The sequence below is a fragment of the Vanacampus margaritifer genome, chromosome 4, assembly GCF_051991255.1.
Source record: "Vanacampus margaritifer isolate UIUO_Vmar chromosome 4, RoL_Vmar_1.0, whole genome shotgun sequence".
NCBI lineage: Eukaryota > Metazoa > Chordata > Actinopteri > Syngnathiformes > Syngnathidae > Vanacampus > Vanacampus margaritifer.
In genome coordinates this window covers 8809225-8832901 of record NC_135435.1, presented here as the reverse complement: position 1 = coordinate 8832901, position 23677 = coordinate 8809225, and the positions used below count along the sequence as shown (strand labels likewise).

General features: G+C 40.4%; 2 protein-coding genes across 7 annotated transcripts in view; both read right to left on the bottom strand.

Moving 5' to 3' along the window:
- Window positions 1–2310, bottom strand: part of LOC144050443 (E3 SUMO-protein ligase PIAS1-like) — a 67836-nt gene extending 65526 nt beyond the window's left edge. For both annotated transcript variants that reach the window (XM_077563682.1, XM_077563683.1), the window contains exon 1: window positions 2240–2310. In XM_077563682.1, coding sequence (XP_077419808.1) covers window positions 2240–2263 — 24 coding nt within the window. In that variant the 5' untranslated portion in view covers window positions 2264–2310. The remainder of the gene's footprint in view (window positions 1–2239) is intronic.
- Window positions 2311–7880: 5570 nt separating this feature from the next.
- On the bottom strand, window positions 7881–14256 carry skor1a (SKI family transcriptional corepressor 1a). 5 transcript variants are annotated; one of them, XM_077564922.1, is made up of 8 exons: window positions 14088–14256; window positions 11713–13459; window positions 11265–11343; window positions 11107–11160; window positions 10917–10979; window positions 9994–10068; window positions 9847–9921; window positions 7881–8476 (listed from the first exon to the last, which is right to left on the bottom strand). In XM_077564922.1, the coding sequence occupies exons 2-8, from the start codon at window positions 13417–13419 to the stop codon at window positions 8379–8381; spliced, it is 2151 nt and encodes a 716-aa protein (XP_077421048.1). In that variant the 5' UTR covers window positions 13420–13459; window positions 14088–14256; the 3' UTR covers window positions 7881–8378. The 5 variants fall into 5 exon arrangements, with proteins under 5 accessions (XP_077421048.1, XP_077421047.1, XP_077421046.1 ...); XM_077564921.1 differs by having other exon boundaries at window positions 11713–13429; XM_077564920.1 differs by lacking the exon at window positions 14088–14256 and having other exon boundaries at window positions 11713–13674.
- Window positions 14257–23677: the final 9421 nt, after the last annotated feature.

Genomic DNA, 23677 nt, shown 5'->3' with positions numbered 1-23677 from the left:
ACTGAAAAAGTTCCCTGCTCCTGTCCTGTGCTGGAAATACACAGAAACAAGGAGCAGACACATTTTCGGCACCAACATTTGGCATTTTGAAGCATCCGCTGATAAGAGATCAATTTAAAACTTGAATATTTTAGCACCGCATGAGAACTCTGGGAACTTCCTCAACTCTTTGTTTACTTTGAACTGGAAACAAAGATAAGTGAAATATTAACATTTCAGTAACTGTATATTGACATTTTAGAAAACTTGCTGATTTTGGAAAACTTAAGGTAGCGATTTATTTGTTTAAGCATTCATGTAACTTTCTAAGTCATGCTACTGAGCCTGGGAGCCAACCTTGCTATTTTGTTTGAATTTTAAAACAAAGATGTCCATTGTCAAATATTTGAAAAAGAAAAGACAAAAATGCAACTTGCAAATCCGAAAAGCTGTTTAGCAAACATATGCTTTAACTTAAATCAGTGTTAAAGTTTGTACTATTAACAATTTTGACGCCAATATTATCCCTTTTTCAGCACGGTGAAGCACTAATTAGCACGTCCGCCTCATAGTCCTGAGGTGCACGGTTCGATTCCTCGCTGTGTGGAGTTTGTATGTTCTCCCGGTGCCTGTGTGGGTTTTCTCCCACATTCCAAAAACATGCATGGTAGGCCGATTGAGCACTCCAAATTGTCCATAGGTGTAATTGTGGATGCGAATGGTTGTTCGTCTATATGTGCCCTGCGATTGGCTGGCGACCAGTTCAGGGTCTACACCGCCTTCTGCCCATTGACAGCTAGTGAGGATAAGCAGTGAGGAAAATGGATGGATGGATATTATCCATTTTTCTGCAAATGACTATTGGCTCCAAAAATCGGATTATCTGCCTTCTTCCTTGGCTACTAATAATCGGTATCGGCTCTGAAATAAAACATAACAACCTATGCCAAGTGGAAACACAAGGGCAATGTCTATAAATAGACTAAGACACAGATCAATAATTGGAGGTTCAATCTCTGCCACAGTTAGTCTAGTACTGATTACGGGTTTGTTTTTTTATTATTAAACACAAGCTAAAAAAAACGTACTGAGTACAAAAGTGTTGCTTTTTGTCACATATATAAAATATTTGTTTCAGGGGGAAGAAAAACTTTTTCTTACTAACCACAGTGCGTGTACTGGCGGAGTCATGTTTCATCTTGAATGTTGCAGGTCAAGTGTTGTCTCAACCTTTATGCAAAACAATGTATTCCACAAGCTTTGACAACAAGAGGAGCCAGAAATGCTAAAAAGGATAATATGAACCTCACCAGTATTTGTTCTGTCAGATTAGCAGGAGCATTTTTGAAGACTCACGGCTTTTAAGGCTGGAACAACATTGTCAACATCTAACATTTCTCCCAAATTAGGCCACGGGTGAGAAATATCTTGCTTCTCCGAATCTATGATCCCTGGTTCACGTTTGTGCATGTTACTGCCCGTTTTTGTTTTTTCTGCCTTATAAGACACCAAAATCTCATTCAATCAATTCTCAACTCGGTCGGACTTTGTTGAAAAAGTAGCAAGCGCAATATGACAAGCAAAGAAGTGAAAATTTTACTTAAGAAGAGCAATGAATTATCAAATGTCAAATAAGAGAACAAGGTGCACGAAAATGGTGCTAATTGGCGTGTCTAACGGTTCAGGAGGCGCCAAAGCACTACTCTTATCATCAACAGGTAACCTGAGCGTCACATATGAACGGCACGAGTAAATAAACTACGACGTCAAGAGCTTGACAAATCGTTTGAGCCGTGTCAACAAATACACGGTGAGTGTGAGGTGATTTTTTTTTTGTCAACGTGAACAGCGCGCGCGCACACACACGAAGCCGCTGTCATATTGGAGCCCAGTGTGACAGTCTTGACAGTCGGCCGGTGAAACAAATGGCTCGCTCGCCGACATCTGCACGCCTGCTCCCAAAATACCACATTTTATCCGCATTGATAAAACGCGAAACACTGATGCCCGCCCATTCAGCAGTCGCTGAACTGGGGGGTGGAAAGGGTCCGTCCACTTCAGCCAAACCAGCGAGTCTCCATATCAACATAAACACGCTCGCTCGTGCACTCAGTAAAGTTGCCTGACTGTTTGCGCCGTAAACGTCAAATCGGACTAAATCTCAGCGCACGGACGCTTAAAGCGGCAGAGCAACGAGTGACTTGACAAGTGAAGATTCGGCAAGCGCAGAAAACGATCCCGATTTCAGGCTGCGCCTTACCTTCAGTTCCGCACTCTCCGCCATCTTGTATTTCTCTGCGCAGGCGTGGTGAGGAAGCCAGTCCACGGTGACGCGCACGGCGCTTCGTGAGCGTGCACCCAGCCACTGGGTAACGTTCACAAACACTACACTACAATTCGATAAAAAGCTAGATTACTGTACAATTTTGTTTCCGAATACATTTTAGTCAAAGTCGTGAATTATATTCATTGTGATTTCGGCGCGTTAGTAAGCTTTTTTATTAATCGTAATAAACACCCCACCATTCACGAGGCATGCTTTTGTGTGTTGCACAATTAAGCACCAAAATAAATTTCTGTTTTTGCAGTATACGTTCCCATTTAATACATTCATTCAGAAAACTACCTGAACAAAATAACAAAATACATCAGAAATCATTTCTGCACTGTGCTGTACTGGCACAGTAGTTTTTAATTTAAGCCACTAGATGGCGCCTAAGTACATCAAATGAAGAGCCCAAGAAAAAGAGCATCCTTGCTTCTTTTTCTTTCTTTTTTTTTAACCCAATTATCTCTTTCAATGTAGATGTTATAACTTTGGCATGTCTGTCCTTTAATGTACGTACACAGCACACAAATGAAAAATAATTAGCTTGTTGTCTTTAATCTAATCTCACATTAAACCTCATCCACAAAAGATTCTATAATGAAACAAGTCAAACAGTTTAATATGAAAGAAGTTTTATTCTAACAGTACGTACAGTCTGTCTGCCATCTGCTGTATTGTTATGGTCATAGATGGGACAGGTGTATGTGACCACACATGCTTATACGGGTTTAGAAATAATCCCAGCAAATACGGTCAAACAATGTCACTGGTGGTAACGCATGAGAGGTGAGACTGAATGTGGTTTTGATATTAGCCGTGCAAATGCATTCATTGTCTGACTAACAACAAAGAAAACAAGAAAAGCGCATTGGATGAACAGAAATCAAGACATGCTCACAGTAATGGCGCAAACAATAGAAAATGTGGTCAAAAACATAAATGAAACAATCTACAGGGAAGTTTGTCACTCAATTTAAACATGCTGGTCACCTGATCGTTTATTTACAGTAGCTGATTTTTTTTTTTTTCAAGCTATATTAACATTTTCTCAAGACTGTGAGGCAGACATCCTAACCATTACACCACAGCGCTGCTCATGAGGCAGCATGTCCACATAAGCGATCATAGCTGATGCAGTATTTACAATTGGTTTAGATCAGTGGGTTTTTCTAACCCCACCAATGTCCTATGCTCATTCACAGAACCATTCTTTTTTGGAAAAAATTAAATGTGATTTTTTTTTCTTTCTAAATTCAAGACATATGCATATGATTTAGCTAAAGTAGCCTTTTCGTCAAATCTGGCTCTGGGTTGTGGTCGTGTATTCTCCATCTCCATGCACCTTAACTCATTCACTGCTATTGACGGTTATAGACGTCAAAAATTAATTTGAACTATTTCTATTAGTTTAACATTTTTTCCACTTTTGTTAAGAAGAGTATGAAAACATAGAATTTTTTTATTGTACATTTAGAACAGATAAAAAATGTGTGATTTATCGGGAGTTAACTTGTAAAGTCATGCAATTAATTATGATTTTAATCGCCCGACGCTCCTAATTTCTAATTGTGATTAATCGCATGACTTCAATAGATAGCTCACGATTAATCATAAATTTTATATCTGTTCTAAATGTACAATAAATAAAAAATCTAGGTTTTGCTACTCTTGTTAACAAAACTTGAAAAAATGTTAAACTAACAGAAATAGTTCAAATTAATTTTTGACGTCAATAACCGTCAATGGCAGTGAATGAGTTAAGGAAGTGTTCCTTTAGTTTGCTAGATAACTAGTTGTGCTGGACTGGAATGCAGTTAGGAAGCTGACTCCCATCATTCAACTCGAAAAAACAACCACTGCTGTTTTTTTTTTGTTTTTTTAAGATGGAACCCAGGGGCAGAAAATAGAATGAAAACAGCACAGGCCCCATAATTGAACCCTGTGGAACACCATACATTCCGTTATACAGGTGAAGTCATATTCCACATATTCGTTCAATCACTTTCATTATTTGTTTTTTTGTTCGACATAGTTAGTGTGAAGACATTACAATAACAAAGAAATCACACGGCGTACCATCATAACAGTCTCTCAAGTCGACTACTGAGCGCACCAAATTTCCTGCAGCACAGATAGGCCAAGCAATGTAGCGTGATCACGTGTGTCTTGACCTGCGCCGATCCTCTGAGACTGACTCACCGAAGCCCTGGGGTTCGATCGAACCACTGGTTTAGATATGAGGTCATAAAATCAGGGAATGTTTTTGTATGTACAATAATGGGCTGGCAACCAGTCCAGGGTGTAACCCGTCTCTCACATGAAGTCAGTGGGGATGGGGTCTTGCATGCCAAGTTTTAAACTGGAAAAAGTTTAACTCAAATTGATTTTGCGTGTTCTTTGGTCATCAAGCTTGTTCTTTTCTGGCACTAGTCTTGCCACAGAAAAACACTAATAAAAAACAAAATATTTACTTACTAGGGGTGGGAATCTATGGGTACCTCACAATTTGATTTGATTCCGAGGCCACGATTCGATCACTACATTGGCTGACATTTTATAGTCTATGTAAAACACTGATACCTTTTTAAAACAATTGTAGAACTCAAGGAAGAGCAATGATTTATATTTCACACATTGACTTGTATTAAAGAGGGAAGGCAACCTGGTTTACATTAGTGTGTCAACACAAATTTCAAAAAGTGTCAATGGCAGCATTTGCTGTAACAAATGTCTAACTTCTCCTATAACAACACATTTACAAAAACATATTTAAATAAACTAGAGCTGTCAAATGATTACATTTTTAATAATATTAATCACATCTTAGAATTTTGATTAATCACGATTAATCGCTTTTTTATCAACATTTTTTGCCCACCAAAATTGACGAGCACCTGTCATGTGCTAAGTCTTTCAACAATTAATGTTATGAGGACGTCTTCAACATTTTTTGATCCACTGCACACTCTCATCCTCCTCTTATTCTAATCAGTTAATTACTTGCATAATTTAAAATGAGAAAAAAAATACCCCAATATTTTGACATGAACAAATATACTGAATGTCATACATAAACATTTACTAGATTCTTTACTTTTATGCATGTAGTTATGTTTATTGCTCAAACTAAGGATACACCCTATTGAACATTTTGACAAATATCAGTATCAGACTTTCTTTTTTTAAATCTGATGCCCATAAAAAGTATATCTAAAACAATTTTAATCTCAGAGTACTATTTATTTACATTTTCAGAGATTATGCTGATACTGGAAACCTTTTGTTGTTTTTTCGACATTAAAAAAAAGTAATGTGAAAGTTAAAAATTTCAGGTGTTTTTACATTTTGGGAAAAAAATATTTACTGTATTTAAACTAGAGAGATATGGATTTACTTGTTTAAGTTTTAACTTTTTAAGACGTACTGATTACCTTGGGAGCTCCCTGAACGTTTTGTTAGAAATTTGAAAGGATTGTCTATTTTCTAAGATTAAAAAAACAAAAAAACTTGTACATTTTGAAAAGTCAGAAAAAATGTTCAATAAACATGCTTTAAGACATAAAGTCTAGATTGGCATTTGTATTTTTAAAAATGTTGACGCCAATAACCCCCACCCTCCTTTTTACTGAAAATTAATATTGGCTCCAAATATCGGTTATCGGCCTTCTTGACTACTAATTATCGGCATCGGTATCGGCCCTAAAAAATATATATATTTTGGTCTATCTCTAGCTCAAACACAACCTGTGCTACCTTTAACGTAACCATCCCTGTCAAGATAGGATGGTTAATAATCTGTGGTCAAAATTAATAGTGCGATTAATATGCGTTAATACATGATTAATGTGATATTTTTTTGTGATTAATTAATTAGTTAAGGCTTTAACATTGACAGCACTAATTTAAATTTATTATCAATCTGATTTAGCGTAACCGGTATTTTAATACTTGAAAGTGCAATATGCAGCAGACAACAGTGGCTTTTAGTTTTTTATTTAAACTTTCAAAATCGATTATTAATACCTGTGAATCAAGGTTATTTTAGTTGACGAAAATTAATGAAAAAAAAACAAAAGTAAAATTCAAAAAACAATTTCGTGAACAAATAAAATAAAAACTAAAATTATTTTTAAAAAAGGAAAACTAATTGAAACTACATTTTAAGTTTACAAAACTAAATAAAACTAACTATAATTATAGTTAAAATGGCCTTCGTTTTAGTCTTTTGTAATTAATTTAATGCATAAGCCTGATGATTTAAATGTGATTTTAAGCAGTTTTTTTTTTAATTAACCGGAATAAAAACGTTTGAAAGTGTGTCACACAGTAGACGTCATCTAGCATTAGGCAAAAGAAAAGTAACTTCAGATGACGTTGCTCCTAGGCGACAAATTTTCGTGCTTGACTTTTGTCCCTAATGGCTTATCTTGCCTGCTTTTTCCATTTAACTAAACATTAGGTAAGAAATGCGTTATACTTTTTCAAATTTTACCATTGTGTTGTTTTTTAAATATGGCGCACAAAGACTGAATCTAATTAAAACCGAGCTTTTTTTTTAATAACTAAAACAAATAAAAACTAACAGAAACACCCTGAAAACTTTTTTTTTGTAACTCAAAACGAACTAGAATAAAAATTCCAAAACTATAATAACCATGCTCTGAATCGATTCCGAATCTTTTTAACACGCTGATTGATGCATAAAAAAAAAAACGACTATCGTTCCCACCCATACTACACACTGAGCTGAAGTCTCTTTAAGTCCATCCATCCATTTTCTTGGCCGCTTTTCCTCACAAGGGTCGCGGGGGTGCTGGAGCCTATCCCAGCTGGCTTCGGGCAGTAGGCGGGGTACACCCTGAACTGGTTGCCAGCCAATCGCAGGGCACACAGAGACGAACAACCACACTCACATTCACACCTAGGGACAATTTGGAGTGTTCAATTAACCTGCCATGCATGTTTTTGGAATGTGGGAGGAAACCGGAGTACCCGGTGAAAACCCACGCAAGCACGGGGAGAACATGCAAACTCCACCCAGGAAGGCCGAAGCCCGGACTCGATCTCACGTCCTCTGCACTGGGAGGCGGACGTGCTAACCAGTCAGCCACCGTGCTGCCTCTCTTTAAGTCTTATTATGAAATGACCAGTAAATAAATTATAATAAGGGGTTTTCAGACGTTTTCTTTAAACTACCACAACATGACCTTAAAGGGTTTTTGCATAACTTTGCTTTGCTCGGGCAGGCATCCGCTATCACAGAAAATTAACATTCATTGTGTGTCAATTCAGTGACATTATGTCTCAGCGTGGGAGCATCCAGGGACTCACAGCGGCACAATCGATATCTATTAGGACTCCCTTCAGAAGAATTAGATTTCACTATTAGATCCGCCTGCTCCCCTGACACCATGTCAAACATTATAAGTTGACTGCTTGCTCATGTCGGCGCCTAATGAAAGAGATCATGTTCAAGTCAAATAGACTAACAGGCGATAGGATGTTATTCTCTATGGCTCCAGTAGGTGTCAGACTACTACTGGGCGGGGAAAAAAAGGGGCATCGTGACACATTGTGAGAGAAAATCTTTTATTGCATGATCTCAAACATACATTATGATCTCAGCCACTGTTGAAGTAAGTGCTTCCTTTTCAACATAAACATCCTTCGGGGTTTTTTCTTTTCTTCTAACATGACCATTTGGTATATAAAGGACGACAAAAGCAGAGATGTTGCCCATTTAAAGTGCTTTACAACACATACGGTGGTACAAATAATCGGAAAGAGAAATGTCAATGAAGACAAAACTGAAGTTATTTTAACAAGCAATAAAAAGCTGAATGATAACTTATCACAATTAAACATGCCATTGCACATTGTCACGTGGTATATACTGTATATAGTGCTTTCGCCTCATTTTCAGAATAGTCAAATAGCAGCTGGATTCTTGCTATGGAATTTCAACACTGCTGAAATAAATCCTGCTCACTCAAGTGCGACAATCACCAGTGGATCTATAGTGGTGATTTTTATATGTGTGTGTGTGAGGGTAAAGGGGTTGTGCTGGAGTTTAAGGAGGCAGCAGAGGGGGTTTAAAGGTGCAGGCTCCAGTACACTGGCGAGGGCTCAACATCTTGCAGGAGAAATGATGAAGGGCGTCGTGAGCTTCTGGGGAGGAACCAGCCCATCAGTAAGAACATGTCCGCTCACATTCAAATGACTTGCTTACTTCTCAACAACAACAAAAATCACTTTCATCGCCTATTTAAAGCTTTAAATGATTTTTTTTAATAGGAGCACACAAAATTAAATAACTTTTATTATGTGAGCCTTTCTTTCTTCTAACTCGTTGCAGAATGAAAAAAATAAATAAATAAGGGATTGAGTAGCTGTTTGCCCTCATGATATTTACAGTGACCCCCTTTGTGTACTTAAACAAGTGTAACACGAAGCCAATCCTTTAACGGGTGGCTTTAGTTGCCGTCGAGTGCATGTAACCGATACAGCGCCACATAATGGGCTGTCTATTCAATTTCCCAGAGTATGATTTAGGGAGAAATAACCTCTGCAAACAAAACAATGTGGTTTCGGTTTCACTTTTTGTTTTGGAGATCTATTCAGCTAATCAACCACAAAGAGAGAAATATGCTTGGAGTTGGAAAGACAAATAAGGGAGACGTGCAGGTTCAAAAGTATTGGGACAGTAACAGAGGCCACAGCAAAATTGGCAGTGTTTAAAAAAAAGTGTCTATTTTGGTGCACATTAAATGTGGTTAAAACAACACTTTTGAAAGTGTTCAATTGTTTACATGGATGTGGGGTTAAAACAACTGTGACCGTACTAGTCAACACTAGTCAGTGTTGATTTACACTAAACTAGTGTGTAGCAATTACTATTCGCTGCTGAGTTAATCTACCGCTAGATGGTCAACTCTGTAAAGTAACAATAGTTAACTCTGAAAATGTTAAAATTACACTCCAGGAGTTAAAATCAACTCCCCAAAACGGACTATAGTCAATGGGTCAAAAATGGACGGACCTTCTACTTGGGTCAATTTGACCCAACTTTAAGTCAAGAAATGGGTCTTAACCCAGAAAGTTGGGTCAAGTTGACCCATAAAGAGGATGAGTTCATTTTTGATCCATTGGGTTACTTTTGACCCAACTGTTTCTTGGACGATTGTAAATATTACCACAAATTGACTTTACTTGGGTGAAATGTCTTATATTTTGGGGTAGTCCACATGACAATTCCTAATGCCAGATTTTTATGGAACCTCACAAATTACGTTGACACTTCCATCACATTTCAAATCCATTGTTATCGTTTATGATGCCATTATGTCAAATACTTCTAGACCTAACTGAATCCACAACTTTTAAACATATGAAAATCTCACTTTTACTTTTTTTTTTTATATAGACTAATATAGAGTCTAAAAAAATCACTTCACCTGTTCCCATTACATGAAAGAGCACTCATCTATTTCTGCTTCAAAGTTGTATCCTATTGACGCATAAAGCCGGGAGACACCAACCTCGAACGATCTGCAGCTGCTGGACCATTTCCTCTCTGTAGGACAGCTCACGCTTCATTTGATCCTGAAAATTATCTGAGGAATTGCAAATATTGCGGAAGTTTAAGACTCATTCCTGAAAGGTGCTCTTCTACATTCAATATATACCTTTTAAATGTTGAAATTCTCTCTCCAGCTTTTTCCTCAGCTCCATCTGCTCCACAAGCTGCTTCTGCAACTCTTCTGTGAAGACAAACAATACAACAATATCAGCGAAAAATACACTCTTGACACTTCTTGCACATATGATTTCATGGATACATTTGCAGTAGCCTATATGGCTAATATTTTGACTGTCGCCTATAGCTAAAAAAAAAAAAAAGTAACATGAGTAATGCAAATAACACACATTATTGTTGAATATACATTTGTGAGAGGACCAAATCGAAATGAAGGCAGCTGTCCCTCTCTAATACATGCATAATGAGGTCATCTTCGCATCCATTTTCCCATCACTCCATTCGAATAATATATTGAATATGCACATGAATACCAGAGCAAACCGCGACATGAGGTGCATTTACAACAACAAGCGTCGCCTCCCGGTCTCACGCATGTGTCGTGTGTGTGTGTGCGTGCGCGCGCGCGCCACATAATTGTCGCCTAGCGCCCGCAGGCTATACACCAGGCCCCGATATTTGGGTCTCGGGGTTTTTCCAAGCGTTCAAAAATAATTAGCTGCCACGCCTCGGGGTTATGGCTGTGTTCGTTAAAATATTAATAGCCTCTAAACGATTTCCTCTTACAATAATACGTCCAAACGACCATGTCTTGTGATTTAGTGCGTAACACCTATGGGAACGCTTTAGCCTCATAAGATGCAAATTCGCGTGTGTAATGTGCCACATGATATTTAGCAGGGCAGATGCGTGCATTTAAAGTGTGTGTATTTGTGAATCACGAATCAGCAACGGAAAGGTTATTTTGAAGGCATTTAATTTCGTATTTTAATTCTGGTATGATTGCATAATTTTTTTTATGCCGAAAACATTAGTAATTTGAAAATAAAATGTGTTTTCTAACTCTTTTACCTTTTGCCATGTTCTCCAAATTTCGTTCATGCACGCTAATGTCAATGCGCAAAGCTCCTTCAGCTGTAAAAATAGAAAGAAAGAAAAAATATGACTAACGTAATTCGTGGGGGGGGGGGAGTAGCCTATATTGTAAACATTATAGCTAAAGCAATAGATATAAAGATCAACATTCTTACAAATTAAATACCTTGTCTGTCCTTTTGTTCCTGATTAGGTGTTTTTTGTTGATCGTGGTGCACACCTGGAAAAAAAAATGTATTACAAAACTGGAGCGGGTTTTGAAAAGGAGCACGAAAAAGCTTCATATGCACACACACAGGTAAGACAAATGAGCCAAATAATCACCATTTGATCTGCAAGGGCTACTCGGCGTCTCGAACGTGTCGTCCACTTGCACTTGGCAGTCCTTTTCATGCGCATACACCTGCAAAATGGCGCACGCATGCACACTTCATGTCATTTCAAATTTACACAATGGAGGCCTTGACTCTGCAAATGCCCTGTGAATAAATGAGGAGCCCATGGATTAATAATATCAATAATAATAATAATAATAATAATACAATAATTATAAAATACAACTTGAATAATATATTTTAGGCCTCATGCGTAAACACAAACAACATTTATAAATGCTATTGCTATGCTTAAACAAATGTTGTATAACTTGCATGCAATTATTTAAAATGCTATACAATATTTTTTAATGCATTTCGAACATCCGGTTCGAGGGTTTGAATATTATGTGCAAGTACAAATTCACGTATAATTTAGGCGTTTAATGCCTTCTTACGTGATGAAGAGGTGATCCATCCCGGGTGAGTCTGCCCTCATCAGACGAGCCTGCAGTGTGCACCGAGTCCTCGGGTGATGCTACAGCGGGGCTGCAAGGTGCATCCTTCTCCTGACTCTCTTCAAGCGCCTCGGGCGTGGGAGACTCGCGACGGTGCGAGATCCGGATGGGTTCTTCATCCTCTCCCCCCTTGTTGGACTCCACATCCACATCCGGGTCGTCGTCGTCGTCCACGGTGTCTCTGTCCGGGGACATGGACCTATAGCTGGACGTCTCGCTGACAAAGTCCGGGGAAAGGTAGCCGGGCCGCACGCCGAAACCCTCCCGGTTCCCGTACAACTTGGCGATGGTCTCCGCGTCTTTGACGACAGGTCTGAAGGCGGAGATGTAGCTGATTTTCCGGTGTGAAGTCGTCTCATCCCCGGACCTGTCGTCGTCGTTCCTGTTGGATGAAGTGGGACATCGCTCCGCCGCATCCTGCTGCTGGTGGTGGTGGTTCTGGTGGCCGTCTTTGGGGGTGTTTGCGCTCCGTTCGCTTTGGTCTGATAAGTCGAGGTCGGCCTGGCGGAGCCCGGGCAGCTCTGGAGGTTTGGCTGGGTAGGGCGGCATGGGGAGGCTGCTCGCCGTGGGCCAAAACACGGGGAAAGCCGGGTAAATTGCGTCCTTGGCAGGCCAAAACACACCGGGGACGTTGCTTTTAGTCACATCTGGCACGCCGTCGCTTTTTTTCGGACACAAACCGTAGCTAGCGAAACTATACGGGTGGTGTGGGAATAAGGGTGGGGGGATTTTTTGGAGCATGCCAAAGTTTTTACTGGGGACTGGAATGAGTGGGTAGCTCCTCGCATTGCTCGTCAAGATGTTATTGCTCCCCTGATCCTCGTTGCAACGTAAACTTTTGCGAGGGACTTCCGGTGAAGAAGTGCGGCCGAGCGCGGAGGAAGACGGCGGTTTCATGGGCGACTGCTCCCTGGAGCGCCCCATCGGAAGCGTCCTTTTTCTGCTGCCCCCGTTGAACATGGCTTTGACATCCTCCCACGCGTGGTTGATATCATCCGAGGGCTTCTTCTCCGTCAGCTTCAGATGGCGCCTCCACGAGTTGAAGTTGGCGGCGTCCGGCTGCAGGTACTTGGACTCCGGGGTGCGATGCGAGTGGAAAATGAATTTATTTGGGGAGAAATACATGTTGCAAAAGGTGCACTTGATGCACTTGGCCCGGGAGCTGTTGTATCGGGCCGGGATGAAGCTGCCCCGACAGCCCCACGCACACTCGTGGGACACGTCGAAGGCAAAATTCTCGGGCAGCTTGGGGGGGCTGTGCGCCCCCAGGAAGGACTTGCAGAGCCGCTCGGCCTCCCGCTTGGTGATCATGCCGCAGCGTCTGGACGAGATGGGCATGGCGCCGGCGCGTCGCAGGAGCTCCAGCTGGACCGGGGTGCACTGCACACAGGTGATGCCCAAGGCCACCCTCCGGTTGTGGATCTCGTTGTAGCTGTAGTTCTTCAGCAGGGTGTTGGAAATCTGAGCCAGGCACAGTCTTTCCCTCCCGTCTATGACGAGGGAGACGATGGGCACCCCGTACAGGGAGGTCTCGCTCACTTGGTTCGGCTTGAGGGGGCCCGGGAGGCCCGGGGCGTCCCGTTTGGGACTCGGGGTGGAGCTGGCTTCTCTTCCAGGCTCTCGAAGCTGTCCGGGTATTGAATCCATCCCTGGAAGCCTGTCATGCACATGGAAAACTGGAGTGACACTGCACACAAAACGAAATGCGAGAACGAAATTAAAATAATCAAGGATGTCAGTGCAGTGAATATATCAATGATGCCCCTTTTGAACTACTGTACATTAAAAAGTGATCTTATGTTGATTCCTCTTCTATGTAACGACCCCACTGTGCTGAGCAGTGGACGTGCTGCTTCTCTGATCTTCCAAATCGGCTCAGCACTTATGAGCCAACTACTTAAAGAGCCACATAAGACCTGTCGAGGCAGATAAGGACAGCAGGAAAATGCAGCCTGAGCTGCACCAATGCGCTTAGCGGGGAGGAAAAGAACAAGTGTAAGCTCCTTTGCTGGTAATTACACAGATCCAACCGTGCGTCTTCGCATTGTTAATAAAAGACCAAGCCCATATATAATTAAAGCATCAGGACGGATTAGCCTTAAACTGGCAGGAAGCAGGTCCACCTTGCCTTATTCACCCACGCGTATTTACTCTTATGCGCGCTTTTACGCGGGCCTATAAGGCTCTCAGAAAACAGCATGGCACTCCTTAAAAAATGATAATAATACATTTTTAAAAAAACGGAAAAAATGTGATTAAGCATGCAAAAATACCAAAACAATAATTACATTGATAACCAACAATATAATTCTTACCTTCTGTTCCAAAAGACGACACCCCCAAATTGGCCGTAAAAATATAACGATAAATAAAAAAGTGAATGCAAACCTAACGAGCAGACACAAGATAGTATAAAAGGTGTTATTTGACTTTATGTGCACACATGCTGCAGCAGACAAGGTGCCTCCATCCTGTTGGCCAGCAGGGAGGTGAATGGCGGCGAGACAGCGAACACATGGCACCTCTCTCGATCTCCCTCTCTCTTTTGCACACTCTCCTCCCCTCGCTCACAAAATAATGCTCCCTTTCTCGCCGTCTCGCTTTCAGTCGCGATGAGCAACAAAACACCGCTTTGGATAATTTTGCGGCAATGACACACTACACGACCAAGCGTGCCACACATTTTAGGCCAAAGAACATGTCAATTGGGGCCTTTTAGATGAAATATGTGTGTCTGTTATGATTTTTTTTTACGGGTAGGCTAATGACAAATTTAAGATGTAGTGCAAAACAATTAAACAACACTGTAAACTGAAAAAGGCCTTGCTTATCATGCATAATTTTATGACACATGCGCTGTGAGCCAGTAACAACGCACTAACTTACAGCAAGTCTTACCAAACATATTTTGTCCCTGAAAGGCCACTATACTAGTACCATACGTGTTACACGAAATAGTTTCTGATGGGCATATTTCAAAATAAAACATATTTTGCTATATAGGCTATTGTGGGACAGTATCAGTATATATATTTTAACTAAAAATGTGCTCCTCTAGATCCCGCAAGGGGGTCCCCAGACCCCACATTGTCCGCCGCCAAGAGCCACAGTGTCACTTTAGATTGGTCCACAGCCAGTGTTTTCATACAGGAAACAGACTGAGCTGACTGCACTTTGAGGGGTGCACCAGGAAAGACAATTGGCCCGGCTCATTTATCAAGTTACACCACCATCTGCTTGGCTTCCACGGCTACGCAAATCAACGTGAGGCCTCAGCAGTGTGGCAGAAGGAGGTGGGGCTATACAAGATGACGTTTAATTTTTTTTTTTAATAGGCCTCTATGAATATTACCCCGAGGGAGGATGATGATGTGAGAATGTGTAAACATTGTGGATAGATGTGCACAGAGTCACGATATCATATTTACATAATGGCAGAAAATAAAGTCAAAAGCACAATTAGGTAGCATTTAATCCGCAAAAATGTATATTAATAATCTCTGCTATAGCTGCCACTGATTATGGTCGTTGACAATTCCGAACATCCGGGCATTTTTCTTCCCTAATGTGACTCAATGCAAATACTTCCTTCATAACAAAAGGCGTATTGTAATGCTTTTGCCTATGATCATACAAACCACACAGATTGTTAGAGTCGCTAAACTCAATTTCATAACATTTCAAATCAAAATAATCCTCACAATCCCAAAGTCCAATGCTTTTCAATGGAGTGATTTATTTCACCGAATTGACCGCCATTGTGATTAGTGACGTCATCTCGGAATTGTCAATAGTGGTAGCTACGTTAATGAAAACAAAATGTAGTTTATGCAGCCTAACTATTGTGTCGTGATTAGCATAAATCGGGATGCTTAAAAGCAGTCCTGAGTTTAACAGGAGAGGGCAGCAACTAAGCAAGTGCCAAAATGTAGCCTAATCCTTTTTATTTTTTTTAGAAGGGTGGTGGTGGGAGGCGCATATAGAAGTTTAGCAGAATGGCTAAATGCAGCAGCTGTAGGCCGCCACTCACACACAAAAAAAGTAGCCTGCAGGCCCAGCCTCGTAGCCTTGCGGTCGTGGGTCGACAACATGGGGGAGGATAAGGCAGGAATTGACAAATGGGGGTGCACAGGGCATAAATTTAACAAAACACCATGTTTGGGACCACACACGACAAATTGGCTTCTCGGTAAAATATAAAGGTTGAGTTACTTCACATGTGTAGAATGCATGAGACTCAATAAAAGAGCAGTTACAAAAAACATAATGCAAGTTTTGATTGGCAATGTCTGCCCTATTTAAAAGTGTGTGTGTGTTTTAATATATACAAAATGGGGGTCACGTGGAACTTTATTACTAAACAATACCACGCCTCTGACAGTGTCAACCAAACTGAATTTAAGTGATCACGCAGTATATGATGTTCAAAAATAAGTGGACACAAAGTCATTGGTGTTTTGATGGCTACTGGCAGCATATTTGTAACATTTCTGCTTGTAGCCTATAGGCCTAAATGTGCAGCATGAGGAAGACTGATACATTTTGCACTCTTTCGCCAAGCTGCGTCCTCCTCTCTACAATATTGATGCAAAACATGATCCTTGATCTCGTCTTTCACCATCAAGAGGCTTCCCTGCCACCCCCACCAATAATTACAATTTTACACTGTAATTATTCCTCTCCTGTTAATTATTTACACGGGCCGGCTCAGTGCAGCCGTTGTGTCTGCTCCTTCCGCGGGAAACGTGAGCTGACCGGGCCGCGTTTTTAATGAGACATTTAAGCAGCCGTTTTAGGCGAGCTCCTTATTATTTCTGTTGGATACAAATGAGAGCGGCTTCGCAGACGGGCGTTCGATTGTTCCAACAAACCTGTAACGTGAAATATTCATGCGTGCATGCGCGCTTGAACGACGGAAGGCGGGCCGAACCGTGGAGGTGACCTCCCGGATGAGGGATTACTTTACGATGCAGGGCGGATGAATCTTTACTCACCTGTTGGAATTATTCGTATATAGCCGGTGACATTTTATTTTAAACGACTTGAAGAACAATTCGGTTTAGTCATGATTGAGTATTTTAAACTATATGCAAATTTGCATTGAACACGGATTGCTTACGTTTGATTACTTTTTTCATTTAATGGTGTAATGTCTTTCATTAAATTTTAAACGCATGCAGCCAAATCAGCACCAGGGTTGTATTTCTTTGTGATCAACGAGCCCCGACCTCTCCAAATACAACTTGTAGATCTGCTATTTTGAGAGCCAATATCACATTGCGAGCCTTTATTAAAGTCAATGGAACATGGCATGTAGTGGCCGGTGTGCTTTTTTTAAACCTTAAATTGATGACGCAGACTCGATATTCCCATTGTTTACTTCTATAAGTAAGCATGGGAGTAAAAAGATAGATGGGACAGCTTTAATAAGAGCAGCAACGGAGGCCAAATGTTTTATAATTAACAGTTGTATCAGCACCCTATAAAACCATGAGCCTATAAATCCCATTTTAGAGAGCAATCAATCCTCCTCTTGGACTAAAGGGCCTATTGATCCCTTTCTGCTCAGCCTCTTTTTTTGTCGTTTCCAGTGAAAAGAGCATTTCGATTGCACTTTTTTTTTTTTATTGGAGCAAAGATTCCACCGAGAGCAAAGCGATGGCTCGAAAATTAAACGGTGACATTTTAATTACAGGGCATTGATAAAGGGGTGTGGCTAATGGCAGGACGCGGGACACCCACGCATTGTCCCGCCTGACGTGCTAATCAAGTCGGACTGACGCGTGGAAAAGGAGGGAGGGGCGGAAAAGGTCACCGTCCTATTCAAAGGAGATCGCTGGGAATTTGGGAATATGAGCCAAATGAAGACGCATCTTCAAACAATGCGCGCTCAATATCACCAGATGAGATCAAGTGGCGCGTCCGAATTCTCACTGCAACGTGTTTGGCACCATAGGTCACTTGCAGCAGACCCATAGATCATCTGTTGAGGGAAATTACGCGCGGCAGATGGGGTTGTCACAAACACGCGCGCGCACGCACACATTTGCAGTCGACTTCAATCACACCACGTGATTGACACTTCCGCCCCAAGACCACCTGTAAGAGGGAAGCACACCATTTGAGACTTGAAATAGAGCTGCCTACTCACGTGCTGGACTTTCAAGCACAGTGCTGATCTCAACTTGCATCTGCAAAATGTTAGATTTGATTAGACAGATACAGATAGATTCCATGATAACACAGGTAACAAACATATGGCTCGTGGCCTACAATGTCACGTAGACTACAGGTGAGACCTCCCTTCAAACATCCATCCATTTTCTTAACCGCTTGTCCTCACAAGGGTCGCGGCAAAACAAGTAGGGTAAATAGTTGAGTGCTGCATATCTTAATCCTAAATGGAAAATAATACACTAATTATCATTATTGGGGGAAAATCCACATTTTTGTCCTATTTCTTACATCAAAATGACTTTAGTGAAAAGCAATACAAGGTAATTCTGTGATATGTCATGCATTTTATTTAAAACAGTCCCTCTCTTTTCATTACACTTTTTAATCAAAATGCAGAATTTAGTCAAATTCTTGATTGGATGTTTGCCATAAGGCAGTATTGTCTACCACGTTTATATTTATTAGCAATTTTAGCAAAGACATTTTTATGCAGCACACACCACTCAACACAGAATGAAGTCTCACAGCTCTCCCTCCTTACAACTCAGAGATACAAATGGTCTCTACACACAAACACACTTGAAATCATATTCTCTTCAGAATAGTTCCATCAATTCACAAGGTAAATTTTTGGTTTGATACCCAACTGCTGATAAAAAAAAAAAAAAAAAGATACAAAATGATTGAGCTTTGTTCGTTAGCGGGCTACCGGTAATTTTTAGTTCACTGATGATGACAAAAAGACATGGTACTATTGTTACCACAAATACCTAAATGGTAAAAATGGACATTTTTTGCATCAGCAGCTTTTCAAGCCAACTGTATTTGTATAGCACTTTAAAAATAGCAGCCAAAATGCTGAATAGGATTAAAAAACAACAATATCCACATACACATTTGTAATGGTTACTTAGTGTTAAATTGTAATGTCAACAATGAAAAGATTATTTTGACACCAAAATATCTGATGTATAATTATTTTTCCTTTGTTTAAAACGTAAAAAATTGAGAGTTGTCTTATTACCTAGTTATTGAAGTAACCTCGTGAGACATGTTAAATACAGCCATACGACATACAAGAGATTAGTTGTATCTACACAACCGCGAAGTGGGAGGGGCCACGGGTTCTCGCGATCGTTGCATGATGGGATTTGTATGTTTTTTTTGTCTCATTATGTCTTTATGTGCACCATCTTATACCTTTGTTTTTCTCATTTCGCCTAATCAGTGACTCCTTTAGTCCTGATAATTCAACCGAGTGATTTCTGTCTATTCATACGTATTAAAAACTGAGAGAAAATGGATTATATTTCTACTCCCGGGTGTCACGACTCACCATTCTTGCTCTTCCGGGATGCATTTGTTAGGGGAGAGCCTTTTTCTGTCTTCCTCCTCAAGTGCATCGGAGATTTACGACGAAGTATTAGGACCACGTATAAATATATATATTATTAGAGAGTGGGGGCAATATTCCGAGAAAAAAACTCGCAAATTTGCCACTTTATAAACTCGCAAATTTAAGATTTTTTTTTCTCGCAAATTTGCCACTTTATAAACTCGCAAATTTGCGACCTTATAAAGCGGCGAAATTGCGACTTTATATTATGGCAGATTTGCAAGTAAAAACTCAAAAACTTACGAGAAACACACGTAGCGTACTACTCGACTGGGCCAATACTTTTCGGTCGGGTTTCCAAATAAGAAAATAGTAATTGCTTTAGCAGAGATTAACCATATGATGATAAGCATTCACTCTTTAAAGCGTTGTGTATGGCCACTGGCCAGCGACAAAGACGCCTCACTTTGCAAAGGTCCACACCTGGTCAATCAAGCAATTACGTTGATTTGTTAAAATGTATATTTACTTGTATTTATGTTTCCAGAATTATTATTTACACATTCATACATTTTGGTATTTTTTTGTACAAGTAGCTAAGTTGATGTGTCGAATCTGCTGTTCTCCGTCATTCACTTGCATTTACCTATGGTATGCTAGCATCTGATTGGATAGTGCTAGTCAGCTGATAGGGGATCAGGAAGTGTTGTCGCTCTGGCTGTGGTGCATGACGAGTAAAGTTTAAATTTAAGAATGATTCCGTCTCCATCCTGCCTTTTCATTTTATAAACAGTGTCCCATTAACCACCAACGAATCCTCACATGATTAGACGATAGCTACGTTACGTGTATTTCTCGTAAGTTTCTGAGTCGCAAATTTGCCACTTTATAGTCGCAAATTATTATATTGCCCCCGGCCTCTAAAAATATATATTTATATGTGGCCCTAAAGGCCTAGTTACACCAATTCGACGCCTACCCCCTGTGGCGTCGGTCCGGACGGTTAGCACATCGTGTAGAAAAATTACGTAAATACACACCGCATCGACTATTACGGCAACCTCTTTACGGGGGCAGGATCCCCCGTGCTGTTTCAGCAACGCCACCTGGTGGCTGGGATGAAATAGAAACGTAAACAACTCATACCGGTGTTGACAGCGGTGCCGGGGTAAACGCGGCGGCCAGCTGGTGAAGCGAAAACGGACGCTGGAACAAGCTTCGTCCCCTTCTTGTTTCCGAACGCATGGATGCACTCCGTTGTGGCGGATCCTGGACCCTGTCGACTCCTGGCTGCTAACAATCGTCGGTTCACCCGAAAAGCTTCAGCCGTGCTGTCCTCCGCGTTTTGGACGCGGTGCCGACCTCCAGCTTCTGAAGGAGCTTCCTCGAGACCGCCGGACGGAGCCATGCACCCCTGCTGCTCCCACAAGTATCGCGTTGTTAAATGCGCGGTCATTGACAAACAAAACGTTTATTTTGAGGGAGTTTTTCCTTTCCAGCAACTTGTATTTTTCTTCTGCCTGACGGAGACCTGGACTTTCGCTGGTGAGTCCAACGCTATAATTGAATTACTACCGCCTGGCTGTGCTTACTTGGACGCTCCGAGGATGTCGGGCCGAGGTGGAGGAACAACGACTATTTAAAAATAAATAAATGTAAACGATGTCTATTTACCACATCGATCACAGCTTTGAAGCCACCTTCTTTGAAGTCGGCCAAACTGTCACTGTGCTGTGTCATTTACCGACCTCCAAAATACAATGGGGACTTTTTAAACGACTATGCAAATCTTTTTGCCGAAATCATGCTGAAATATGATCATATCCTCTTTATGGGGGACTATAATATTCATGCTGTCCTGAAAAAACTAAGTTGAGTTGAGTACTGTTTAGCCGCGTTGTTGCTTGCTCTTCTTGCCCCGTGCGCTGATTAGCTGGCTAACAGCCAATCATAGTGATTAAATGCCCCCGACGCCGATTCAACATGTCGAATTTCGACGACGGGGGCCTGTGTTCAATAGGTTTCAAGGTGAGTTAAAAAAAAAAATGGGGGCAATTGTAAACTCTACGAATAAGACATGAAATGGTATAAAACAAAACAGCAACAGATAACCTACAAAAAAAAAATCAGCAAATAATGCGACAAATATGTGGGGTTTATTGTATACAGATTAAACATATGATTATGTTGCCCATTGTGTATATTTCTGATAGATCTGTATTCTGTCACTGTTTAATGTACCTATAATAATTTCAATAATTTCCTATTTTTGGTTTGTCGTATTTACTCGCAAATATAAAATTATAACTATGCCATTCTATCTTACAGGTAACTGTACCAGGTGAAATTGTCACGATGGGGTGGAGGACCCAAATGCAGGGAGGCAGGAGAACCACGGCAGGGATGTATGTAATACTGAATACAATTTATTTAATAAAAACATTAACAGGGGTACTGGGTGAAACTCTAAATAAACAAAACCAACAAAGTTCTGAAAAGACCAAAAATCAAAGTAACAACAAAACACAAGTGTGGTGACAACGACAACGAATCCAACAAAGACTGAAAGAAACCAGGAAACTAAATACAAGCCAACTGACGAGACAACGAGAGACACCTGGACAAGACACAAGTGGCTGGGGGAGATGATTGGATGACACAAGGGAACAGGATGACGAGTACAGGTGCAAACAAAACCTAACAAGCAAGACAGGACACAAAGCCAAAACAACAAACCTAAGCATGATATACACAAAACATAACAGAAATGAATCAGAAATTTCAATTCATTGAGGTACGTATGAACATGAAGTAAGATGAAATGAAAATACAAATGAACTGTATGGCACTTTAACCACTCTCATTTCTGTATGTACTGTATGTTTATACACTATATGTATATAATATACTGTATATTTATGTATAGGTGTACATATTTATGACAAAAGCAAACTCAAATGATTCAAAAGATTATGAATGAGAGGAAAACATCTTGGGCAAAAGTGTCAGGAAACATTTTAATAAATGATCAAAATATGTTGAACCCATTTGTTGGCCTATCATTTTGTTTTGATGCCTGTGATGAATCTCAGTTGTAAAACTAAAGAGAAAATGCTACCATAAACATTCATGTGATTAGCATCCTTTACATTATAATACAAGGTTTCATTTTCAATTATTTTACAGATTTCTGATGAAAACGATCCCGCAGCCATCCAAGCGGCCCTCAGCACGTTTGTCCTGAACATCTTTGTGCTCAAAATGGGGGACCGTAATCCAGAATAGTCATCGAGGGACCTGAGGTTCTTTTGGGAATCCCTAATGTGGCAAATGCTTGTGTCTATCAGATGGGCCTTAAGCCGTATCTTACTCGGCTTGGGAGTAAGGCTGGGCAATAAATTGAAATAATTCCATTAATCATCATTTTAAAAGTCGGACTGTTGAAAATTTGCTAAATCCTGAAATCGAATTTGTCTTTGTCTGCATTATTAAAAGCTAAAAAAGTGTTTAATCCATTGATTTTTTTTGTGTGTGTGCGTGCACATGTGTTGGTAGGAGCGGGGACTCAATTCATCATAGTTGTGAGGTACTCTTTGTCAATTATTAGATGTCACCTTGCCTTGTGAATTTTTCTATTTTTCTGCTGTTGGATAGCACGTTTTGCAAAAAAAAAAAAAGTTGAATGTACAAAACCTTTATTTTTGTTCTGATTAATAAACTTGAAAAGCAGTGTTGTTGTATTGTATATTTCTCTTGCTTTTATTTGTAACTATAGTTTTCTGAAATAAAATCCCTATTTAGCCAATTCAATGTAAAAAAAAAAAGTAGATCCAACTTGAAAATTAGTAGTATAGCTAGTTTTAAAAAGTAAGTACCTTCTACTCATTAAAACTCTAATAACTAAGTAATCCCAAAGACAACAAAATTGGACAGTGAAACTATAAACGCAAGTAGAATTTATTTGCAAATTTAGATTTTACTCAATAAAAAAATTGCTTTGTTTTAACAAGGATTTTCCCCCTTGTAACTACTTAATAATTTGATGCAATTAGCTGCCTTACATTTTCTAAATAGATTTAGCTCAGATTTTTTTTCAGTGTACAGTCACAAGAAAAAACAATGCACCTTTTAAAGTGACAGTGTGTAAAAGTTCACCACTAGATGTCACTATATCATAGAATGCGGCTAAAGCGTGTGCATTTTGAAGCACGCACACTATGGTGACGTAAAGAGACCCCAGCTTCACAAGCCTACCACCAATTCTTATTTTGCGTGAGCGGACGAGCATTTTGTGAGCGACGACGACTTGGCAGCCAGTGAACTCCGGCGAGCAACGCCAAAAGACCAAGCGAGCCGGAGTTAGCCAGAGCAGCTAACAAGAGCGGCTAACGG

Bases quoted from the DNA above. Each gene is read 5' to 3' on its own strand.
- skor1a (XM_077564922.1), bottom strand. From the start codon at position 13,419: ATGGATTCAATACCCGGACAGCTTCGAGAGCCTGGAAGAGAAGCCAGC. The intron at 10,069-10,916 runs GTAAAAGAGTTA...TTGTCTTCACAG, and splicing joins TTTGGAGAACATGGCAAAAG to AAGAGTTGCAGAAGCAGCTT. The intron at 8,477-9,846 runs GTTGGTGTCTCC...GTTCCTCCCCAG, and splicing joins GCAGCTGCAGATCGTTCGAG to AAGCTCACGACGCCCTTCAT.